This window comes from Nelumbo lutea, chromosome 1 (genome assembly GCF_056320005.1).
Source record: "Nelumbo lutea isolate HS-2025 chromosome 1, American lotus-T2T, whole genome shotgun sequence".
NCBI lineage: Eukaryota > Viridiplantae > Streptophyta > Magnoliopsida > Proteales > Nelumbonaceae > Nelumbo > Nelumbo lutea.
The window spans coordinates 17,220,295-17,245,800 of record NC_142684.1 but is presented as its reverse complement, the minus strand read 5'-3'; the positions used below and the strand labels follow the sequence as shown (position 1 = coordinate 17,245,800).

At 39.2% G+C, this 25,506-nt stretch overlaps 1 protein-coding gene across 4 annotated transcripts; it reads left to right on the top strand.

Annotated features, from left to right (window-relative positions):
- The first annotated feature begins 10,436 nt into the window (after positions 1-10,436).
- On the top strand, positions 10,437-16,163 carry LOC148873739 (Ribosomal protein S5 domain 2-like superfamily protein). 4 transcript variants are annotated; one of them, XR_016104767.1, is made up of 6 exons: positions 10,437-11,204; positions 12,066-12,506; positions 14,172-14,252; positions 15,117-15,217; positions 15,570-15,632; positions 15,734-16,163. XR_016104767.1 is itself a non-coding variant. In XM_088963500.1 (5 exons), exons 1-4 carry the CDS (start codon positions 10,571-10,573, stop codon positions 15,206-15,208), a joined length of 1,248 nt encoding a protein of 415 aa, XP_088819626.1. In that variant the 5' UTR covers positions 10,437-10,570; the 3' UTR covers positions 15,209-15,217; positions 15,734-16,163. The 4 variants fall into 4 exon arrangements, 3 of the variants coding, with proteins under 3 accessions (XP_088819626.1, XP_088819627.1, XP_088819625.1); XM_088963500.1 differs by lacking the exon at positions 15,570-15,632; XM_088963501.1 differs by having other exon boundaries at positions 15,570-16,163.
- Positions 16,164-25,506: the final 9,343 nt, after the last annotated feature.

Here is a 25,506-nt window from a genome sequence, read left to right as displayed (position 1 = left end):
AAAATATAAAAATATAAAAAAATTATAGAAAACAATTTGGCACATCTCTGGTATTGTGTAATTATCATATTAAAAAAAAATAAGTGTGACAAATAAAAATAATTCTTATAAACATAGTAATATACAAAGTTTGTAGAAAATTTTGGAAACATACTATATACCATCATCATTATGTGATTTGTATGCATTTCTCTAATGCAAATCACCTATACTTATACTTTAATCCTTGCCCTTCCTAAGCCTAGAACCCCTATGACCTCCAATTGGATGACTCAATCCTTGGTAGGGTTGCAAGCAAGGATTAAAATTATGATATGCCCAATTGTAACGACATCGGTAAGTATGGGCATGGGATACGTTACAATCGGTACAAGAGAGTATCAATTGTAGGCATCGTTATGATATGGTGCCATATCGCTGCATATTGCGTTGTGTTGGTCGGTACAACGTGATACGACTCGATACAAAATTGTATCGCACCCTAGGTTAACGAAAAGCAAGGATTGACCTACTCTAGGTGTTTTACTTTTTCAATATCTTTTCACATATTTTCGGTGGAAAGTATATTCCACCATTGAGAGATCTGCTTTAGGACAAAAGAAAGAATAAACAGTTTTTAATTTTTACTTTGGGAAGAGTAAAAAACTGGAGAAAAGAGGAAGAAGAAGAAGAAGAAGAAGAAGGAAGAAGAAGAAGAAGAAGAAGAAGAAGAAGAAGAAGAAGAAGAAGAAGAAGAAGAGGAGGAGGAGGAGGAAGAAGAAAAAAGGACTCCATCATGGTAAAGTATATTTTTACTTTTTTTATGAATTATATTTTTATTTTGTGGATAAAGAATTTGTTTGTAATTGTAGTTCTATTTCCATAAGTATTAGATCCTACATTTATAATTACCATAATTAATGGAACTATATTTATGGGTTTGGGGGATGTTATAGGTTTAGGGGATGACCCCCAGGGTAGGAATGGCAATGGGCAGGTTCAGGGAGAGGATCATACTTCCCACCATGACCTTGAGTTTTAACATAATCCTTGTAAAAAAGTTTAGCTTGCATCCCCGGTCTTCAATAGAGAGGGCTTCCCCATTGGGGACCTGAATCCCTGAATTTTTTAATTAAAAGTTTGTTTTTAGAAAGGTATTTATTTAAAATAAAGGAAATTTTTAAATGCAAATAATATTTTAAATATATTTTGATATATAAATAACATAAATATTATTAAATATTTAATATAATATATACACATATTTAATATATATAATTGGGGTTGGGGCGGGGTGTGGACTTCACTCCTCGTCCTTAATTAGGTATTCTTATTAATTCCATCCCCATCCTATCCCCACTAAGGCAATCTCCATCCCATTCTTGCCTGATTGGGGAGGCCAGGTACTTAGTGGGGATGGAGAAAATTGCTATCCCTACCCCCGAGTTGTGTAGCTCCATAGAACAATAAATTTTAAGTCTAATTCCGTGCGATGCACAGGGGCCTGCTAGTCAAATCAAATATGTAAAATGTGGCACTAGAAATGAAAGTGACCTATATAATTTTTAATAAAAATTAATTATATTGAAACAAAAATATTTAATGATTAATTATATTAATTATTTATTATATTATTAGGGTAAATAATATGCTTATGTTTAAAACATAGTTCATTTTTAAGTTAATTAATAAAGTATTTTTTTAGAATAAATATTATTTACTTCAATCAACAAATAAGACCAGTATTTTAAAAACTAGCTTAGAGGCTGAATAGTTTTTGCCTTTAGGAAATAGATCAATGGCTCAATTGTGTGAGTCGGGCAAGTTAAACCATGACACGTTATCCATCTGTACATGTGTGTAGGGAATCGAACTGTGGGATATTTTTTTCAAACCGAACTGACCTGATCGATTTTTTAAATATCCAAATCGAAACCGAACTGATGCAATTGGTTAACCAGTGGACTGGTTAACCGCGGTTCAGTTTTTTGGTTTTTTTATGCACTTAAAATGAAAAAGAAACTAAAACCGTCAGTGGTTGCTTCCGGTGCCGGACTGGTTGGTGTAGGTGGTTGTTGTCGATGCCGAACTAGTTGGTGTCAGTGGTTGCTGTCGATGCCGGACTGGTTGGTGTCGGTGTTGTCGCTTGTCAGAAACGCAGAGAGCTTGAAGTGAGAGCTTGAGAGCTTGTTGAAGATGTAGAGAGCGGAGGTGAGAGAGAAAAGAGAGATACAGAGGTCAGTCCTTGCTTGCCAGTGAAGCGGCGATTGCCAATGTTGCCACTTGGTGTTGCCGTGTTGGTGGTTGGTGTGGGCCGCACGACCATTTGGAGTGGAGAATAGGAAGAGTCAAAGAAGAAGACTGAGAAGAGTTTAAGAAGAAGAAGATTAGAAGAGAAGGGAACACAGAGAGAGAGAGAGAGAGAGAGAGAGAGAGAGAGAGAGAGAAGAGTCAAAAGAAGTCTGACACTCGTAGTTTGGGGAAAATACAAGAAAAGTAGAAAATTGATGGATGGCAGAACTTTCAATGAAAAGTTCAAATTTTAAAAGAAAGGATGAAAGTCTTTTTCAACTCTTTTATTCGATATATATATATATATATATATATAAACATATATTACTGTATATATATTGGTCAGTTCGGTTAACCACCTGTTTTTTAAATGGTTAACTGAAACTGAACCAAAACTAGCAGTTTTTTAAGAATATCGAATTAAAACGGAATTGACCGGTTCGGTTAACCAGTTTTTTGGTTCGGTTTCGGTCGGTTTTTCAGTCGATTCGGTTTTTTGTTTTTTTTGTTTTTTGCTCACCCCTACGTGTATGTGTGGTAGAGGTGTCAATTGGACTAGATTTGGTCCAACCCAATCCAGTCCAATGTGAGTTTACTTACAAATGGAGTGGACCCAATCTAGTCCAAATCCAATCCAATCCATTAAAATGTAAACGGACTGGATTGGATCCAATCTAAATTGAATGAAATATAAAAAATTATATATAAAAATTGCAAAAATATATTAAAATGAAAAAAATCTGAAAAATTACTATGTGCTTTCGGCCCTGTTTGATGAATAAGTACTTGTTAAAAGAAGTGGAAGTACTTATTTTAACAAATACTTAAGGTTGTTTGGTAACCCACTTTTCAAATCACTTATTATGTTTTTAAACACTTATTGAAGTGGGGATGTTTGGTAAGCTACTTTCCCCATAAGTGTTTATATTGACACAAATGACAATTTTACCCTCCATTGTAGATTACTCAGATCTCTCCCTCTTCGTCTCATTTTCTTCACTGGAACTGTCAGAACCGCCAGAATTGTAGATTGGACAATAGAAAGGCTCCTCTAATTAACAACCTTCACAAAATTCTCGAATTCCCATTTCCGCCTCCCGAGTCTCTCTTGACTCCCTCTCCTTCTTCTATTGTCTTCTAGCTTTATCCCCAGCTAGTCCATTTGATATCTTAGCATTTGGTTTGCCTCCAACTTCATTCTTTGTTGCTTCCATTTCCTCTCTTGTTGAAGTGCACTAGCTTCGAAGGAGAAACCTGGAAAGCTCAACCTTGTATCCTACTGTCTGGACGTCCTCTTGAACCTGCTGTTGATATTCTCTAAAGCTAAACTTTTTGTAAACCAAAGGCTCTCTACAACTTTTTATCACGGAATCGTAGGATAGACAAAAGAAATACGCTACAAAGAATCGTTCCACTTGTCTGTTCGCCATGACTCGGTGCTGGACACTCTTACAAAGACCATTGCTCCATGCTTGCATCGCAAGAACATCTGGGTTCAACAGCTGGGATTGGATTACAGTAATGAAAGCGAATTGGAATACCTCAAATAAGTCGCCAATATTGATAATTAGAGCTTCCGGATTGGGTTTTATAGTGATCAATCTCCCATCTTTCACTAGTTGCAGTCCTCTAACTTGATCTTGACACAAAATTGTGAGGAAGTCATTGTCCGTATGTGGAATCAACCCAAAGATCTCAACAGAGATTAGGTATGGAGGATATTTGTTCAATTGAAGATAACAAGTGCTACGCAAGCAATTTTCCACAAAGAAATTGGATTTAGCACCCAAATTCACCGGTGGACCTGCAACCAAACGTTGTCGCTGCCTATTGTTGTAGGGTTTCGAATGGAAGAAGAAGATGATAAACTCGAGTTGGGGTAGTTTTGTCATTAAAGAAAAAAACAAGGACAATTTTGTCCCATTCGAATGAAGAAGCACCTTCTTCAAAAAGTGCTGAAAAAAAAGCCACATCCATGTCACTTTTTTAAGTATTTTTTTTTAATAATAAGTACTTCTTACCCTTTTTTTTACCAAACACCCATAAGTACTTAAAAATCACTTAATGTATGGTCCCATGTCTTAAAAGAAGTACTTAAGTGTTCTCAAACACTACATTAATAAAAATACTTTCATAAAAGTGCTTTCGTAAAAGTACTTTTATAAAAGTACTTCCATATAAGTGCTTTTATAAAAGTACTTTCATAGAAGTGCTTTTATAAAAGTACTTTTGTAAAAGTGATTTCATAAAAGTGCTTTCATGTAAAAATACTTTTATAAAAGTGCTTTTGTAAAAGTACTTTTATAAATATGCTTTTGTAAAAGCGTTTTTACAAAATTGTTTCAGTAAAAGTGCTTTCATAAAAGTACTTTTGTAAAAGTGCTTTCGTAAAAAGTATTTTAGTAAAAATGCTTTTGAAAAAGTATTTTTCATAAAATTACTTTTATAAAAGTGATTTTATGCCAACTTCAGTTTTGATAGGTTTCAAATTGGAGAATAATTTGGTTACATGATCGGATTATTGGAAATTTGGTTTAAGTCCAATTTAGACCAATAAGAATATGGACCAATTTATTTTGGATTGACCCAATCCAATAATTATAATGGATCGTCCAAACCCAATTTGATAAGGTTTGGATCAGGTTGGATCCAATCCAAAACCGGTCGTTTGACACCCATATGTGTGTGCATATAATATTTATAATTTGTACTTTTTATTTTAGTTTTAAATTTTTTATAAATTGAAAATTGAGGCAAAACATGAGTATTTGCCGTATAGTAGGGTTTCAAAGATTGTGAAAAGCTACACAAAATAAAATAAAAAATCACTCCAACATGGCAACCTAGCACAGTGTTAAGTCATTCAAAAGTTTATAACCTGTGTAACCCAATCAAGGTTCAAAATATCGATACGTTGGTAGGGGCGTATTAGGCGAATCGATACTCATTTTTATTGATTCTTTTTATTTTTTTCGCAACCGGTTAAGGGGGACCAGTTTAGGGCTCCACCCCCTGAACCGGTCAGACCCCTGATACACCCATTGTAGGGGCGTATCGGAGGGGTCCCAAAATGATACGTATCGGCCTATACGGGCCAATACATAATGATTTTTTGAACCTTGAACCCAATGACCCAATGGTTGGGTAAAAGGGTAACTAATTTGCATATAAACATGTATATAATTAGACATGGCATGGGTTGGGATAAGGTAAGACCGGACTTGGGCCATGTTTGGGGTACCTAAATGCTAGGCCCAAGTCCAACTACAAAATTCAAAAGCCCGAGGTTTTGAGTCAGGCCTAGCCTGAGGATGTTATGGACACACCGCCCGGCAGCGCGTTGCGGCGCAGTCATAGGCAGCAACACGCACCGCACGACAGCAACACTAGGCAACAGCACGCACCGCATGATAGCAGCACTAGACAGCAACACGCACCGCACGGCAGTAGCATGCACCACACGGCAGTAGCACTGTGAGACGCGCGCACCGCCCGATAGCAGTAGTAGAGCGGGCCCACACGATAGCTCATCAGGGTAGGCCCACACTTTTCCTGCCACGGCAGCTCTGCTCGCCAACCGCCAGCTACACTTTCCCTTATCCCCTATCCTTAATAGGAGTTGAGTTACCCTTAGAAATAGGAAGTTAATTAGAAGTAAGAGTTTGAATTTCGATAGGAGTTTGAGTTGCGATAAGAGAGGGATTATTCTAGCCGAATACAATAAGGAAACCCTCTTGTAACCTCCTATTTAAAGGGGCTTGGAATTGGAATAAAGCATGGAATTTTCGATCAAGGAAAGAGCTTAAAAGAGTTAGGGTGATCTCTTGAACAAATCATCCCCTAGTTCGCCACAATAGGGTCAGCACGCAAAGGGAAGGGCAAGGGAAGGCAAGGAGTTTTCCCCGTGGACCGCCCTATGACGAGATCCTATGCCTGGGCCCATAACATTGGTATCAGAGCCTAGTGTCATGGGCGACATGGAGCAACTATCATCCAAGGTTCACGAACTAGAACATCGACTCGTGGAAAATCACGCGGAAGTAAGAGAAGTCAAAGAGGATGTCAGGGAGCTTCGGTGTCTACTGGAGTTATACTTCTCCACCAGAGAAAGGAGTCCTGAAGAGGCGGCCACCAACAATAGCCGCCGTCCAGATCGGGCCGAGGGCTTCGGTGAACAATAGAATGCCACCCCAGCAGTAGTGGTCATACCCAAATATAGTCGTCTGGAGTTTCCCTCATGCAACGGTAGCGGTGACCCACTGGGATGGTTGTACCACTGTGAGCAATTTTTCCGTAATCAGTGCACGGAGGAGAAGGACAAGGTCAGCCTGGCCGCATTCCACCTGACTGAAGAAGCGCAGCTCTGGTTCTACTGAGTGGAGCAGGAAGAACCAGGTCTTAGTTGGGATCAGTTCAAGTCGTACTGCCTCCTTTGGTTCGGACCCCCATTAACAAGTAACCCCTTGGGGGAACTCATTAACCTCAAGCAGACCGGGACCGTAGCAGAGTATCAGCGGCAGTTTCAAACCCTTCTTGCCAAAGCCTCTTCAGTACGCCCAGACCAACAGGTGGATATGTTCACAGCTGGTCTAGCCGAACCTCTAAGAGTTGATGTAAAGATGCAGAGCCCGCCTAACCTGGTCACGACAATGAATTTAGCCCAAGCCTTCGAGCACAAACTGCAGATTAGCTGAGGGCCGTCCAGCATGGGACGCCCAACAATGGCTTGGACAAACCCGAAGCCTACTAGAGGAGGGTCTTTGCTGGCAGCCAACAGGGAACCACGACCTTTCACCAGTAACACTCCTTGATCTGCAACCAACATAGGAAGCAACACGACGACACCTCCCATTAGACGCCTATCCAGAGCCGAGATGGTGGAACGCCAGGCCAAGGGCCAATGCTTCAACTGTGATGAGTTGTACTCCGCCAGCCACCGTTGCAAGCAGTTATTCTGCCTCCTGGTCGACGAATTGAAGGAGGAGGAAGAGGAGTAGACAACACTAGAACCCGAGATCTCCCTCCACGCCATCACCGGAATACAAAACTCCCAAACCATGCAGTTGTAGGCCCAAGTGGCAAGAAAATAGGTACGGGTTCTGATGGACTCAGGGAGCACACATAATTTTATCAGCAAGCAAGCTGCGCTCCAGCTGAAACTACCGGTGGAAGGCAAACAACGGCTTTAGGTAGCCGTAGCCAATGGGGATAGAGTTCACAGTCCGGGGATCTGGCAAAACATCCAAATACAGGTGGATTCTGAACCGTTCCTCGCTGATCTGTTTGTATTGCCCCTAGACGAGTTCGATATAGTGTTGGGAATTAAGTGGCTCATCACCCTCGGCCCTATCCTATGGGATTTTAGTGCCTTGACCATGACGTTTAACCTACATGGGAAACATGTCACCTAGAAAGGGACCAAGATGAGAGCAAAAAGACCACAGGTGCATACTCTCCATGGCGACGCCTTGCACACTGCAGAGATGGAGAGAAATACGAGATAGAGAGACAATGTACAGACGAGATAGTGTGACCACAGGTGCATACTCTCCATGTCCGATCGTGTGACCATCGAATCCCCTTAATGCCAGGGCCAGGACCCGTTGTCGTTCGGCTGTACCGCTACCCACACCTACAGAAAGACGAGATAGAGAGCCAATGTACAGAAATGCTGAAACAAGGAATTATCCGCCCCAACCGCTCCCCATTCTCTTTGCCAGTCTTGCCGGTACCAAAACAAGACAGCACCTAGAGGTTTTGTGTGGACTACTGGGAACTCAACAACAGGACTATCAAGGACAAGTTCCCGATTCCTGTGGTAGACGAACAACTAGATGAGCTCCACGGGTCTCAATATTTCTCTAAACTGGATCTCAGGTCAGGCTACTTCCAGGTCCGGATGGCCCCCGAGGATGTGAAAAAAATAGCCTTCTAAATGCATCAGGGCCACTTTGAATTCCTAGTCATGCCTTTTGGTCTCACCAACGTTCCATCCACATTTCAGGCCTTGATGAACGAGGTATTTCGACCCCACCTCCGTAGGTTCATCTTAGTATTTTCTGACGACATCCTAATTTACAGTACATCATGGGTGGAGCACGTTCATCACCTACGGACGGTTTTGGAGCTGCTACACCAACATAAGCTCTTCCTAAAACGAACCAAATGTTCTTTCGGAGAGCAACAGGTCCTTTATCTAGGACATATAATCAGCAGGGAAGGAGTCTCGGTAGATGACTCCAAGATTTAGGCCATTCGGGAATGGCCCAAGCCTCAGTCCACTAGGGCTCTCCGCGGGTTCTTAGGACTCACTGGATACTACCGCAAGTTTGTAAGAGATTACAGACTCCTGGCTGCCCCATTGACCAAGATGTTAAAGAAGAATGCATTTCAGTGGGATGAAGCAGCGGACGCCGCCTTCACAAACTTAAGAGATTCACTATCCTCTACCCCCGTGCTGCAGCTACCAAACTTTAACCAGGAATTTACAGTTGAGTGTGATGCATCTGGTATAAGCATCGACGCAGTGCTGCAACAACAAGAGCACCCCATAGCCTTCTTCAGCCGCAAGCTAGCGGACCGGCACCTAAAGCTACCAGCCTACGAGCGTGAATTGATCGGGCTTGCCAAAGCCGTACAACACTGGAGGCCATATTTGTGGGGCAGACCCTTTGTCGTCAAGACAGACCCTTACAGCCTCAAGTACCTTCTAGAGCAGCGGCTTACTACTCCACACCAACAGCACTGGGCAAGTAAACTGCTAGGGTTTGACTTCTGCGTAGACCACAGGGCAAGGGCTTCAAACCGGGCCGCAGATGCACTGTCTAGGCATGATGAAGACGCAATCTCCCGGCCCCGCGTTACCCTATTGGAGAACCTAAGGAGCGTATTGCCCCAATCACCAACATGGAGGGATCTGGTGCAAGAATTACAATCAGGAATAACCAACCCGAACTGGTCCATCCACGAGGGACTTGTGTTGTACAAAGGAAGGGTATATCTCCCGACAGATTGTCCATTGATTCTAGCCATCATCACCAGCATCCATAACGCCACCCATGAAGGGGTTCAGAAGACGTTGCACTGCATCTGCGCCAATTTTCATTGGCATGGTATGCGCGGCTCAGTTAGGGATTTCATCCAGAACTGCTCCATATGTCAGCAACAAAAATGGGAGATTTTACACCCAACAGGCCTCCTGCAGCTTCTCTCACTCCCAACACAGATCTAGGCCGATATCTCCATGGACTTCATTGAAGGCTTGCCTAAAGTCGGAGGGAAATTAGTCTTATTCGTAGTGGTGGATCGCCTCTCCAAGTATGCTCATTTATTAGTCTTATTCGTAGTGGTGGATCGCTACAGCAGGCACAGATGCGCATGAAGCAAGCCTACGATCAGCACCATCGCGAAGTCACATTCGAGCCAGGACAGTTCGTTTGGTTGAAGCTCCAACCCTACCGGCAGCTCTCCCTCAGGCATCGAGGCCCCCCCAAGCTAGCCCCAAAATTTTACAGGCCCTTCAAGGTTCTACGGCAGATCGGAAAGGTTGCCTATCAACTCGAGCTACCGGAACACAACAAAATCCATGACATCTTCCATGTGTCCCTACTGAAGCCTTTTATAGGGACTCCCCCTAATCACGTGCCTTCTCTACCCCCTCTAAAGGACGGCAGACCCATCCTCCAACCTCGAGCTCTTGTCCGGTCACGCATCAATCAGGATGCCTTCGCTGTTCTCGTAGAATGGGACGGACTACCCTCAGCTGAAGCCACCTGAATTTCCTTAGACCGACCTTCACAACCCCTACCCAGTTGCACCCATGTAAATTTACGGGTTGGGCTGATTCGGGCTTGGCTTGGGCCCGCCTAGCTGCACCCATAATTATAGATTCCCAGTCCTAGATCTAGAGAGTAGGAGTGAGCAAAAAACTAAAAAAAAAACAAGAAACTGAATTGGCCAAAAGCGATATATATATTTTATATATATGATATGTTATTTATAATCTAAAATATATTTATAATATATGATATGTTATTTATTATTTAAAATATAATATTATATATTTATATAATATATATTATAAAAATAAAAAACTGACAAACTAAATCGACGATTAACTGAACTGGTCAACCGATTAACCAATAACCGTGAGAGAGCTGGAAAAATAAAGTGGATCTATCCAGATCCGATCCGTTTGCAGCCATCTTCTTCATCTCTCCAAAACCCTACTCGTGAGGACAAAACACCCCCCCTCCTGGTGGGCGCCTGGCTTACTTCCTATTGTCTCTGTCGCTTCACAATGCTCACTCGCTTCATCTCCGGCTTCTCTCATCGCCGTTTACTGTCGCTAACTTCATTGAGAAACTTTTGTCTTCCTTCACAGCCCTCGAACCATTCTCACCTTCCTCCCTTCAATCCTAATTACAATTTCATTCTCGAATCCTTTCGATGTTTCTCGAGCAATCGAAAGGATAATGGAGGTGGCGCCACTAAAGATTCATCTACGTCGACTTCATGGAGATTCTTGCCGGATAATCATAACGATGAGGACTCCTTGTTCCGTGACGGTGAGGGAAGTCTCGCCGGAATTGCGGACGGCGACGCCTACTGCGGCGTTGGATCGGAGAAGACAACGACCGTCGAATCCCAAGGAAATGATGAATCTTGGTCGAAGGATTCGACCGAGAAAGGTGATATTTTCTCTGAGATCGACAAGGAGTTCGGATCTAAAAAAAGCGACGGAAGCGATGAGTGGGAGACGGCTGAGGGGTATCGGCCTTGGAGTTTCGTAGATGAAGACAGGGATGAGGTTTTCGATTTAGGGGTAGTTGAGGCACTTCCGAGGATTGGTGATGAAGGTTTGGAGAGGAAAAGGAGTGAGGCCGATAAGCAGCTCGAAAAGGAAGAGCAAGAACTTTTGGGTACACTAAAAGGTAAGCTGCAATATTTCCTCTTCGTATGGCTCGTTCATTGATCTCTAGCAAGTATTTTCTGCAATGTTTCATTTTAATATCTATTTAGGGGGTTGCTGTGAGTGTTGAATGACTTGGGTTCAGGTCTTTAACACAAGCATTCAGTTACTTCAAATGTGTGCAGACATATCATGCTGGGTTACAGTGATGAGGATGTATTTCCTGTCATTGGTCAGCTGTATGCTGTTTTCAGTGATTGCATTGTGATCCTCTTTTAAGGCTATGCTCCTCTTCTGCTGGGGCTCTCAACAGTAGGAATTTCTTTTCCTATGATCAATGATATATCTTTATCATGGTAAAGTGATAAAAAAGAACATGTACAAAAAGACGTATGGGTTGGCTGAGTAACTATCACCTAAACCAGCCCGAACCCAAAATAGTTTTGTTTGGGTTGTCCAGAACTATAGATTCATTTTAACTTATCCTCAGTTTACTCAATTGTTTCCATGGTAAATTGACTTTGGCTTTGGTTGGTTGCTATCTGGTATGAATTGTAAGTCATTTTTTAGCTTCCAATGACATTGTAGAGATAATTTTCCAGTTGCTCTCAAAGCATATTAGTTTAAGCAGTCCTTGTCTAAATCATCATGCCATCAACCAAAATTGTCAATAAACTATAATGATTCTGTGCAGAACTAGATATTTTTGTAAAATACTGTTCCTATTGAGATCATTCTACTGCACCATCAATTTTTTTTATCATTGTTATGAACTACAAAAAAGTTTCATATATTTAAAGTAGCATGGGCAAATCGATCTGGACATTCTTTTCATTATGTTGTATACTAAAGGTTCCTTTGATTACTATATCTGTGACTACAGGTCCCAACCGTGCATTTGGAGACCTTATTGCAGCATCAGGAATAACAGAAGCAATGCTAGACAGTTTGATGCTCCTCAAGGATTTGGAAAATGTTGAGGGTCTGCCCCCTCTAACTGAAATAGAGGATATACGTTTAGAGAAAAATGAAAGGAAATCTACAAGAGCTGAAATAGAGCGCCAAAAGCAGGAAGAAGTTGCCAAAGCACGAGTGAGGCAGGTTGATGAGAAGGGTAGGGCTTATGGAACTGGAAGAAGGAAATGCAGCATTGCCCGTGTCTGGATTGAACCTGGTGATGGAAAATTTATTGTTAATGACAAGCAGTTTGATGTCTATTTCCCGCTCCTTGATCATCGTGCAGATCTTCTTCGACCATTTTCTGAGACCAAAACATTGGGTCTTTGGGATGTCAAGTGCACTGTGAAAGGTGGTGGGGTCTCAGGTGAGCATTCACTTCATCAGAGGTCATATTTATGTTAAAAGATATCTAATACTGCATGCTAAATATGTTCAGCTTTTTGTTGAACAACATTAAAGATGATGATATACTTTTTCTTTTAGCAATTGTAATCAGTTAATTAGTTCATTATTTGTTCTATTTTACATTATTAATTTTTAATCAAATATTCTTACATGTCAAACTTGTGGGTACCTGTCTGCTGGAACTGACTGGAGTTGGAACCTATAAGGGCATCATGTCTGTATTTTGGACCAGGACCCAGGGTTGCAACGGGCATAAAATTTAGGCCTAGGTACTGGTTCATTGGTTCTAGGCCTGTGTAGGTATGGGTATTGGTTGTACCCATTGCTGCTCCTACAGAATATGATATATATTTTGTTTTAGAGAAGAGAAAGGTAACATATTCTAAATGGTATAGTGCCATGCCATATGCAGCTCTTGGAAAATAATGCCCTACAGATACGGTAGACACCATCGATCATGAAAAGATATGCTACAAGCCTACGAGATAGAATTCTTTTTGGTACTTCTCCAAAAAAAAGTTCAGAGAGTTGCATCAAGTCATTGTTTACTAACATTCCTCCAATTAGGTTCAAAAAGGGCCTTCATTCCCAGTAATTCCTGATTTGTGCTTTCCCTTCAACATCTGGTTCTTCTAGACATATCACCTAAACCTAACCTTCAATGTCTTGTACACCAGCTACATTGGCTGTTTCCTTCCATTTATGTCTAGTTGAAATTCATGTTATATTTATATCACAGGAAACTAGGAAGGGAAGGGATTTTGTTGATATTTTGATGGTCGACAGTAGACCGCAAGATGCAGAATGGTTCTTTTTATTCTCAATCAAAATGTGATTTTATACTTTTCAAGGTATGACAAGTAGATATTAAGTGGTATTGCTGGTCCATAAATTGGAAGCAGTCAGATATTTCATCAAGATACCAACTATCCCTGTGCTTTAAAGATGGAATTAGCAGTGGCTTGTCTTTGTTTACTCCTTTCATGCATCTATTTTCTTGCATAGCATCCAGTTTTGCCTATGATCTGTCATCATAGAAACTTGGGTATCTTTTTATGCTCCTCCTGCAAGAGCTCGAGATTGGTGTTTGCAGACTTTAAAATACATTTTTGTCAACTACATTTGCAATAAGTTTGAAGTCCTGAGGCATTATGCAAGTTGAACAATATCTAGGCTGGTTACACCCTTTTAGCAACTGTAACAATACAGTGCCTGACTAGCTTTTTCATTGTTTGTTGTTTGTATATTGTCCTAAATCTTGAAATCATCTTTGTTGTTATGTAAGCCTTATCCCAACTGTATTGGGTTGGAACATGAGTCCTGTCTTGCCATTCTATTCTGTTCAGTGAAATTCCTGAAATCATGTGACCTAATATATAACAATGGATATCACACTGATCAGAATGGAATAACAAAACAGGATTCATGTAAGCCAAACCCATATAGTTGGGACAAGGCTTAGATGATTATGATGCAACCTACTATATTCTATTGTTTTGAAATAACTTTTCTTTATAGTCCTTTTTGAAAACTCCAAAACCTATAAGTTCTTGTTTTATTGCTTGCTTCCCTTGTCCTCTTTTGGTTGTTGGTTTGGAGCAATGAATTCATCATTTTAAAACAGGTCAAGTTGGTGCCATTCGGCTGGGGATCGGTAGGGCATTACAAAACTGGGAACCGGGTTTGCGTCCCTACCTCAGATCAGGTAATGCAAAATCTCTCTCTCTGACTGTGTATGCATGCATGTATCAATGGTGGAAAAGGTGTGCCTGTCTAGGTGCATAGATAAGGTGCTTTTTAAGACTTGCACCTCGCCCAGGTCCTGCTGTAGCCACTTTAGAAAGCGTGTAACTTTCGCCCAGGTGTGTTTTGTTAAATTTGACATTTTTTCTTCTTTTTTAAGCATGAAGTCTGGGCCGGGGGACTTGTTTGGGCTTGCCTAAAGGGCTCAATAAAATGTGGCTCGTAGAATTGGAGTAATGTGCAATTGGGAAAGAAATGAAGGGCTTGAAAGTTTTACGTGCTTAAATATGTTTTATATGTTATGTTTAATTTTATTTTTACATTCACTTTGCCTATGGTTTTTGTTTGTTATGTTTACTCATTTTAATTTTACCTAATGGGCTTTTTAAAACATTTAGTTTAACATTTAAGTATGCACTCTTTTTAATGTTTTTCTTTAATAGCATTTTGCATTTTTTGAAAATTTTTAAAAATTATGTTTTGCTTTAAGAAGGTTTACACTATGCGCCCCGGGTGCTAAAAGCCCCTCGCACTTTTTGTGCCTTGTGTTGCTGGGATGTGTGTGTGTGTGTTTTGGAGGGTGTCAAGCCTTTAGCTGTTGTCAATAATTCAATATGTCTGCACTCGGATCGTGATGTGTTTTATTATATGATATGAATGATGTGTTTAAAAATGGATTCACTTGTAGTGCAATCGTGTGTGCACATTTAATGGATTGTAGACCAAAACATGTTCAAGAGAAATATTACAAACGTATAATTTTTCATTCCTTGGTAATTTGATGGATTTTTTTGGCTTCTGCTGAACATTTCATTTTTTTGGTTAGCTGGATTATTGACGAGAGATCCACGTGTGGTTGAAAGGAAGAAACCTGGAAAAGCAAAAGCAAGGAAAAGTTTCCAATGGGTCAAGCGATGAGTCACAATGGTTACAATCTTATTTTTCTTTACTTTTGTACAACCAGTTTTTTTTTATGGATAATTTCTCCTTGCCTTGCAATAAGTATTTATTCTTCTAATAGTTGTTCGATTTCGGTATTTAGTCTCCAAATCTTCTAACCCTTGTCATGTGTCACTAAAGCACCTAGAGACTATCCTTTTTGGGCTACTGAGTAAATCTTTTTGTACTCTATGGAGGTTGACAAAAGGCAAAGAAAATTGTCACACACACTCTCTCTCTTTCTCTCTCTCGGTCTGAAATGCTCTTACATATGAAAATCAACTGGAATTACGTATTTTTCTACTGAAGTGCCACATTTAGATTTTCTTGCTTTATGTAGAACACTCGGTCCCCAGGCTCACATTCGAAGTAATTGGATGCGGACCATATCTGGAAGATCAAAGTTATTTTCTCAAGTGTCTGTCTTTATTTTCTTTTTCATTGATATGTGAACCGTTGATACTTTGCTGAACCTTCTTGTTTAAACCGAAATACTTTATTTAGGAGGTTGTGCCATGAAGTTTAATGTGCTGGTTACGACATATGAGTTCATCGTGTATGATCGTTCAAAGTTCTCAAGAGTTGATTGGAAGTATATCATAATTGATGAAGCACAACGTTTGAAGGATAGAGAATCGGTTCTAGCACGTGATCTTGATAGATATCGGTGTCAGCGACACCTACTTCTTAGAGGAACTCCATTACAGGTGTAGCCACTGACTTACAATACATAGAAATCTGTAAAGCATAGTTATTTTTTATCCTTGGTTGAACATGCGATGATTTTGTCTTCATTCTAATCGTGGGTATATTGTTTATTTTCCAATTTTGTCTATGGTAATTCATGAATGCTGGTATTTCACATAGTTCAAGATTGAATTGAGAATTGGGATTTTATTATTAATTGTTATATGAGAATTTGGATTTTATATTACCTTACAAGTTTAATCCTAAAGAAGTATATGAGATGGTCTAAATCTTTAATTTCAAATTCGGATGCCAAGAATCATTTCAATCTTTTTATCTCTTTCGGATCATTCATTCTGATTAAACCATATCCTCCATATAGACTATGAGAGTTGTAAGCATATTATCTTGTTTTCTTATGAACAAAGTATGATCAACACCAATTCATAAAAAAAGTATGATTAACACCACTTTGAGCGTATCCCACTCTTTTCATGTCCCTACAAAGTTTTTCAAACCAAGCTTGACAATATTGCTTTAGCCCATATAAGGCTTTCCTTAGCTTGCATACATTCACTTGAAAGTCATAGCTATGTTGATAATTCATAAATACATCCTCATGTAGATCCTTATTCAAGAAAGCATTATTCACAACCAACTGATGTAATTCCCAAAAGAAATTTGTAGTAAATGACAATAAAACTCGAATTGTATTAAGTTTTACAATTGGAGTAAATGTCTCATTGTAGTCAATTTCGTCTCTTTGAGTAAATCCTTTTGCCATCAGCCTAGTCTTGTATCTTTCAATTGAGCCATTTTCCTTGTGCTTTATAGTGAACATTCACTTACACCCTATAGTGCGTTTCTCTTTTGATAGATCCACTAGTTTACAAGTCTTGGCTTTCATAAAGTCTTTCATTTCTTCATTCACTGTCTCTTTCTATTTTAGATTAGACACAACATCTTGAGTACTTGGTGGGAACATGGGTAGAAAAAAAAGATGGACACAAAGGAGTAGGAACAAGGAGATAAACACGAATAATAAACATATTTAGTAATGTCATGTCGACTAGTACAAGAACTGACAAGCTTATAAAGAGAAATTGAAAGATCCAAGTCAAAAATATGAGTGATAGCATTTGTGATAGGGTTTTACTTTGATCTACCGAGATAGATTGATTTGAGTCTGGTTGGTTGCTGCCACAAGTTAGAGGATCTCTCTTCATTTTCTTGTAAACGATTCTCATATCTCTCTGTTGTTTATTAATGGCATGAAGCAGAATTTTACCCATCCCCCAACTCGGGTAGAATTTTACAACCAACAGGAGACCTTACCAACTGTTTGACATCTTGCACATGAAAGTTCTTGATAAGCTGGTGTGATTTCAGGTGTCTCTTAAGCTGTGTTTGGTTTAATAAAATATAAGAAAACCAAAATGGTGAGGGGACGTTCTTAAGGCTGTGTTTGGAAACGATGTAAATAAGTGTGAATGCAAATACGTAGTGTAAAACGGTTCATATAAATTATAAAATTGGGTTAGTTTTGCACTAACAAATTTACCTTCTTACCAAACAGACTTTTAATTGTAATGGATGCATACATGAATTCTAATAAAGCATATGCTTTTTTTTTTTTATCAAAAGCCCATGCAAATTTACTTCTTTTTTATAGATGTACTTTTACATCTTATTATCAATGTAAATATGCATTGGTTTATCATTTGTCAATGCATAAATGTAATGTTGCCAAACACAGACGAAAGTGAACCAGAGTGCAAATTTACCCTGAACCGGGATTTACACTCCATTTGCATCGTTTCCAAACGCAGCCTAAAGAATTTCATAAAATTTATTAATGTTGTTCCCTCGACTGTGTTTCTCTTATTTCCTATCAGACCAAACACAGCCTTAAGGACAAGGTGGGATTGTACATAATACTTATTAGAGGAAAAATGTAGGTTGGATTATAATTAGATTTGAACCATCAACTTCAATTCAATCCATTTTAAGATTGGGTTAATATTTTTCAATCCTAACCCAAGCCAATATTTTTCTGTTTTTTTTTTTTGAAGAATGAAGAACCCATAGGCGAATACAGATTCACTTCTCACACCCATCTCACAGAACATGTAGTTGTGCATTGAAAATATCTCCCCATGAATGAAAAACATACGAGCACACGAGATGTTTCCAATGTTTTACAGTAAAACATAGGCTCCATTTGTTTTACAGTAAAAAGAAGAAAAACCCTTTCTGATTAAAAAAACATCTAATTTTCTATCATTTCTACAGTGGTGAATTTTTTACTCTGCTCTGTCCTCGTGAATTTGTTTGATGTAAACATTGGATGATAGAAGTTTTTGCCATATAATGGTTGAAAAAAATAATAAAAAATTTCAAGTTTGAAATTCTATTCTCCATTTTATGCAGAGCACTCAACCGATAGCCCATTTGAGAGGGCTTGAGTTTTGATTGAGCTGCACTGTTCGAAGAAGCTACTAAAATTACTTTTACTGGAAAATCAAATTTTTAGCTGAATTAAAGCGTACTTTAGCTTTCTTGGTTTTTCACCAAAAATAGCTTTTAAACTTTTCATGTGGCGTACACCCTGGCTATAATATTTGTGGTTTTTTTTCCATGTTTTATGATTGGTCGAAGTCTTTTCGGTATCATATCTTTCCGGCATCATAGTTTTTTTTTTTTTTTTTCATTTTATTAGCATTTCTTTTTTTTCACCAAAAAACCGTCTGCCCGGATCCAAACAAGTTGAAATCGAAATTACATCTTTGAAGAGGCGAAGACAGATGGTCTGCTTATCTGCTCCCATTCTACCCAACATCAAGCATCCTTAATTACTTCACTAATTACTGTATGTCGGGCTCGGTTGTCCCTCCCATATATAAAAAACACTTTCTATAAGCCCAAATTCTTCTTATGAGCAAAAATTACCTCATTTAATGGGCCCAAAAGATTTCCTTGAGGCAAATCTACTTTCCGTGACTTAGGCTGCATTTGGCATTGTTTATTTTAAAGACTTACCTCCTTTTTGCATTTAAAAATTTAGTGTTCATAAGAAGCATTTCAACTGCAAAAAGGTGATAAATCCTTAAAATAAAGAATGCCAAATGCAGCTTTAGTCAAGGAGTAGCAAGGTCTTGATATGATTTTGATAGTAAGAGGCCAAATATTAATGAATAAAATTTGGATATATCAAATTCCTACGACCCATCAACTATACTCATCCATAGGGAGGTTCCCTTCCATATAGCAGAGGAGCCCGGATCTATTCCTCAGAGAGCGCTCCTCACACTGATCTTACAGCATGTTCTGGCCACATATTGCGAATATCTCCCATATTGTATTTGTTATTCATGTGGATGTGAGGAGCAGATCCCAATTCATAGCAGAGTGGCTAAGAACTTTTCAAATGTTCTTAAAATTTTCACTCCTTGACAAGCCCATTAGCTTGCTAAGCCAGAGTCACCTAAAAACAAGTGATGCTTGGGCTTGGGCTAGGGCTAGATTATGACCCATAGTTTGCTATGCTTAGCCCAGTCCAGTAAATTGTCACCCCTCACATTTTCTGATTTGAGTAACTACTGGATTTTCTGAAATCCATCAGCCTCATGTCATGTTGATTAGATTAAGCCTTTTTAAGATAACGGATAACAATTCAAGGTTGTTCACAAAGAATTCTCAAAATAATTAAAGGAAGAGGCTTTTTCACTATGGGCCTGAAATTTCTCATTATTAAGCTTAGAGATATTAGGGTCATAGTTGGTTTGCATAATTTCCCCTATAATTTGCCTTAATAATAGGGGGAATAGAGGGGGACAAAACTCACATGTTATTAAGGCCCGGTTCATTTTTTGGTAAGTTATTTATCTGGGTAAATGTAATTATCTGGGCAAATTCTTCCTGGGAAACACCTATTCGGGTAAGTGCATTTACCAATGTTCTTTTGTTTCCTAGGTAAATAAGGTAATGACCATTTTAGCCATAAAAATCCATTATTAAAATGGACATTTTTTGTCCCATTCAAGTGTATGGGAAAGTTATTTACCCACAATGATACCCAGGAAAATAATCTTTCCCTGGTCCCCACATAAATCTGAAAAATGAACATGGGGTTCTTGGTCAATGCGAACCAAAATCCCATTGACCAGCTTTCCCCCTCTCCTGAAGCCAAAAAAAAAAAAAAAAAAAAAAAAAAACTTCCCCCCCTCTCAAAATCCAAAAAAAAGAACACCCCTAAAAGAAAAATAGCACATGAATTAATGGATCTGCCTTTGAGTCCGGATTGGCCGGAGATAAAATCATACACATCAGGCTGGGCATTTTATCACGAGTGGATACACCAGTGGTTCTGTATGCATAAGGTGTGGGTTTCTCATGGGCCCCATGTGTATGGTTCCGTATGCATAAGGTGTGGGTTTCACATGGGCCCCATGTGTATGGTTCCGTATGCATAAGGTGTGGGTTACTGGGTTTCACATGGGCCCATGTGTATGAAATACTCGCATATTTACTCATGACGGATTTCCCAACCCGGTTGCATGATTTTGTCTCCATCTTCATTCTGTCTCCCACCTTCACATGTTATGTATTGTCTTTTGAAACATATATAGTTATCTGTTTCATGATTTCTAAGCCACATATTGATAGCCATGTGGTAATTTGAGTTTATGATATTAACTGCCATATCTCTGGATAAACTATGAATATCCATTGATCTTTTACTTCTTAAAACATTAATAGAAATCATTAAGATTCATTTAGTTAGTGGAATGAAATTTTTTTCTAATGTTACAGTGTATGGTTTCATTATTAGTTAAGTGTATGATTTCATTTTCTGATAGAGCTATTTCTGCATGAATTGGTGATCAAGAGAGACTTGTAACTTGCAATGAATCTAGGGCTCATTTGGTTCTCGGGAATAGAGGTCTAGAATCAGAATTCCGACTGTTTTGTTGGGCGGAATCTGAATCCCATTCCTATTTCTGGTAGATGGCATTTCCTCATTTAAGGGGATGATCATTTCCTCTCTTTTGATCCCTTGAGAATAAAATCTCATTCCATCTAATTCTAATTTCTATTCATATTCCTGTCTGAACCAAACAGATTATGATAATAGACCATTCCAGTTTTGATTCTGAAGAATTTAAATATACCCCTAATTTTTTTTTCTGGAAATATATATCTACAATTTATATATCAGAGTACATGAGTGTTGTTGCATCAACATTTTTTTTCTCCTGACAGATCCATGTAAGGTGTTTGTGACCAAAATGTTGTCGACACTAAAGGCTTTTAAAACAATTTTGATGTAACTTCTGTCCATACAAATTTTGATGTAAAACAATTTGCTGAAAGGCTTTTAAAAACTCAAGATGACCACCAAAACAAACACTAAAGCTTGAAACAACGATAACTTTGGATCTGGGTGTCCATTTTCGACGAATTGAATGCAATTTTCTTTGAGTTATCTCTTCTTCTTGTAGATATAAGGCTTCCTTTTGAATAGGACGATGCTCTTCTTCCTTTATGCTTTCCGATATGACAGCTGATCACAGTCCTATGTTTTAAATACTTTATTCAAAAGTGGAAAACCTCCTAGACAACTTTAACCTAATCAACAAATGGGCCCGACCCACCATACATGGGCCACATGGCAGTCACGGGTAGGCATCTCATAGCCCATGTTATGAGGTCATGCCTTTTATATTCATCTTATAGCATTGCATCTAAAGAAACTAGTTGAAGCAATAATACTAGTTGGGAGACCACCCCTTTTGAGTATCTTATCTTAATCACCAAAAAAAATTAAATGGCCAAGAGATGGGACAACCATCCATGGAAGTGGTGGGTCCAAAAGAATGCCACCTGGCAATAAACAATTCCATGTCCGTACACAAGCGGAATAGTCTCTTTCTGTCACGGGTGAGTATACCTACTGCGGGCTCTTGGTTTTTTTCTTTTCATGTCCTAAGACATCTATCTACACACACCCCAGGCCATGGCACCATTAGCAACCTCTCTTCCTTGTTCTGTCCACACCAACCCAAGGAATAGATTCCAGTGGATCCCCCCTAACGCCAAAGCCAAGAGCTACCATTCCTTCTCTGCGATCACAACAAATCTTCTTACGAGTTACCAAAAACCAAACCCAACGAAGCCGACAATTCAAGCCCATCTTTTCAAATTTCAGTGGTCGGTGGAGACTTGACTGAAACCAAAAGCCCTCCACTAAAACCATTTCTCTTTTTAATTTTATCAAAATTCAATTGACACCCACCAAGTAGACCAATTCATCTTCATCACCATTTTCCTCCCTTCCCCTTTTTGGTGTTCATTGCATAATTCTCCATTTCTTAAATTTCAGCTATTCAGAGAGGCTCTTGTCTGTGTTTTTCCACCAATTAATCAGAAACCCAGATCTATTTTTGTAAAGAAATAGCAATGATTCAGGGGTTCTGGTTCGTTAATTTGGTTTTGGTTAGGATCGATTAGGACCAACTCAAAATGGGGAAGGGAGGAAAGAAGAAGAATATCACAGATATATTGGGTTGGGTGCAATCTTGTCTGACAACGGAGGCCTTTCACATCCAAGAGGGAAATTCTTGCTCAAGTTTTCACTGTTTGTACTGAGGAGGGAGGGACTGATCATTGATTCAGTGATGGAGGTTTTTCTTGTAGTGGTGTGTGTGGTTTCGGTGCTTTGAAGTAATTGATTTTTTGTTCTTTTCTCTTTTTTTCATAGATTTTCCCTTTTATTACAATAAGGCAATTTAAGGATTCCCTCATACCAAACAAGTGAGGGGGACAAGGGACAATCCCCCCTCAGAGAGGTCAACCAAAATTTTGAAGCTATCAGCTATATAAGTCCCTCATACCCTCATACACGCATTCTTTTATGTTTAATAAAAGAAAATTGTAAGCCCAGCTTGAAGTCCATGGTTAGGCTATTGTGTAAGAGGTCCAGAGGTCTGAAATCTGAATGATTGAATGTTAAGTAACCTAGGCCTGGCCCAACTCAATCCACACTCAAGTTCAATTGGTTGTTTTAATAAGTGTGAATCGGGTTAGGCATGGGCTAGTTAGGTTAATTGGTGCTAGTCTACTCTGGGCCTGAAATTGGCTTTTGAAGTTCATAGGGTTGGGCTACGATTGTTACTAGACCCAACTTACCCTACCCAACAGGCTTTCTTTATTCCACCCATGATTATGAGTTCACTTAAACCTAAGCTCCAGCCTCATCTATTTTGGGCTATATTTAATAAGTTATAGGTCGAATATTTTGTTCTAAAATTATTTATTGCAATCGTCTTGGAGTTCAGGTTTGCTACCAACAATGTCCCAACAAGCCGCACATTGAGATGTTCCCAGTGGTGTGTTGGGACAGAATTGGGAGTGTTTTGTTGGTAGCAGATCCCTACCAGGAAATTTGTTTCCAGCTAATCATGTAATCTTAATTTGGTTTATGAGAAAATTATTGAAATTGGGAAAATTGAGGGAATGTCTCCAAGACTTTGTTACCGAGGGGTGAGGACATGTCTACAACTTTCCTAACTTCAATAATTTTTACGAAATTCCTTTAAGGTTATGTTTAGTTTGAAGGAAAAGGTAAGGAAAGGAAGGGAAAGATGGGAAAACCTATAGAAGGTTTGTAAAGGTTTTTCTATCTTTCCCTTCCTTTCCCTGTACTTTCCTTCAAACCAAACATAACCTAAGAAGATTGCTACAACTTCTCCAATTTCAATATTTTCTTTAAAAACCAAATACAGCGTTAAACCTAATATCTAGTTAACTTAGCCCAATAATGGATCCAAAGTGATGATTTGGCCAATCCAGACCATTCATAGGGAATGCTGGGCCAATCATGACATGGAACATCAGCTTGACATGTGGGACCAACATGTACAAAGCTAACATGGTGTATCATGATTGACCCAAACTTAGGGGTAACAGATGTAGATGGTTTGAACTCCTCTGGATGGATTGATCAAGTAATCATCTCCCTTAGCCATGCCAGCCCTATACTCCATACTTTATTTATTGGTGTCTCTCATCAAGAGGTAATAAGCATTGAAAGTTCCAAGCTCTACCTCCAAAAACAGGCTGGCCCTTTGGCCCATAGATAGAGTGGGGTGACATTTGAAATCTCCCTAATGAATAGATAGAGAGGGTGATTGAAGACATTGGCTGGCCATTTGGCCCTTAATAAAGTGTGGTTCCACATGAAAGATTCCTGGGCCATTTGGAGACTTCCTCTCTGAATGGATTGCTTGATTAGCAAACCCACCCCATTTTCTTTTTAGAGTCTAGGCCCTCAGTCCTTTTCAAGCAATCCACATGACAAAGGACTCCAACCCTCCAACACAGGCTATATGGTCTACAGGAGTCTCCTCCACCACCATCCCTACCCTAGGGATATTAGAATGGTGGTGGATAGCATTATATAACACAGTTTGGCTCAGTGGTTCGATTCCTCTTGATTGAACTCTTGATTTGATACACCAATAACCAACAATTATTGTTCATCAATTCAGTTGAATGACCTAAAACCAAGTGATGGACTGTTCTTTGAAACACACTCATCAAATGGTGAAGTAGCAAAGAATAAACAAATAGCCCTTGTTCATATTTGGATTCAGTTTTAACTTTTCACTCAAAGGTGCCTGCCTTGGCAAAAGGTTTGCAATTTTAACTCAAAATGAATCCATTTGAAATAAGCACTCTATTTTAATTTTCATCTGATCGAGCAAGCAGTAGTATATATATATCCTTAGATTTTCTCTTATACAAAGAAAGAAAGCTGGAAGAATGCCTCCTTAATTTTGCCACTTGGCAGAGGGACACTAAGCTAAAACAGACTTAAAAATACAAATAAAGAATCTCTATCTGAATCTGAAACACCATGTAAGTTGCTCCACCATCTCCATATATACAATGTCATGTAAATATGGGAAATTAGGGGAATCCAAGCCTCTTAGTTCCTTCCCACAGACAAACTTGTCCTCTGCGGACTACACAGAATTGCAAAAGGAAAGGAGGCCGGTCTTCACTTTTACCCCCTTTATCTGATAAAAGGAAACGTTGCCTTGAATAGAAGTTACCCCTTTAAGGATGGCCCATGTTACAATTGTTACTCTTGCATGGGTGGGTGTGGGACCTGATGGGATGCATTTGCCATATCAGATACATAGTGCTAAGTGCCTTCTGCCATGGATTATCAGCCTAGCTTTTAGTACAAAAATTGGATTCCGTGCAAAGAAAAAAAAATTGCATTTCTGCAAAGGAGGATCATCTCATCGCTTGTTATTCAAACAGTTCTTGTACTTGGGAATAATTTAACCAAACCTCGATGTTAGCCATGGTGGTGCTGCATCCATCAGAGAGGATTAGATGCTTATAAACTCCATGAAAAGATTAATCAATCTGCTTGCATTATCAGATTCAGAGTTCAGACCCCAACTGATATCAGCACCAAATTTCTCATTTGGGGTGTTCAGTTTCAGTGTTTCTGTCCTTTGGGTGGGTCCAACAAAACGTGTGGCCTATGAGCATCAACCACATTGCCATGTCTGTTT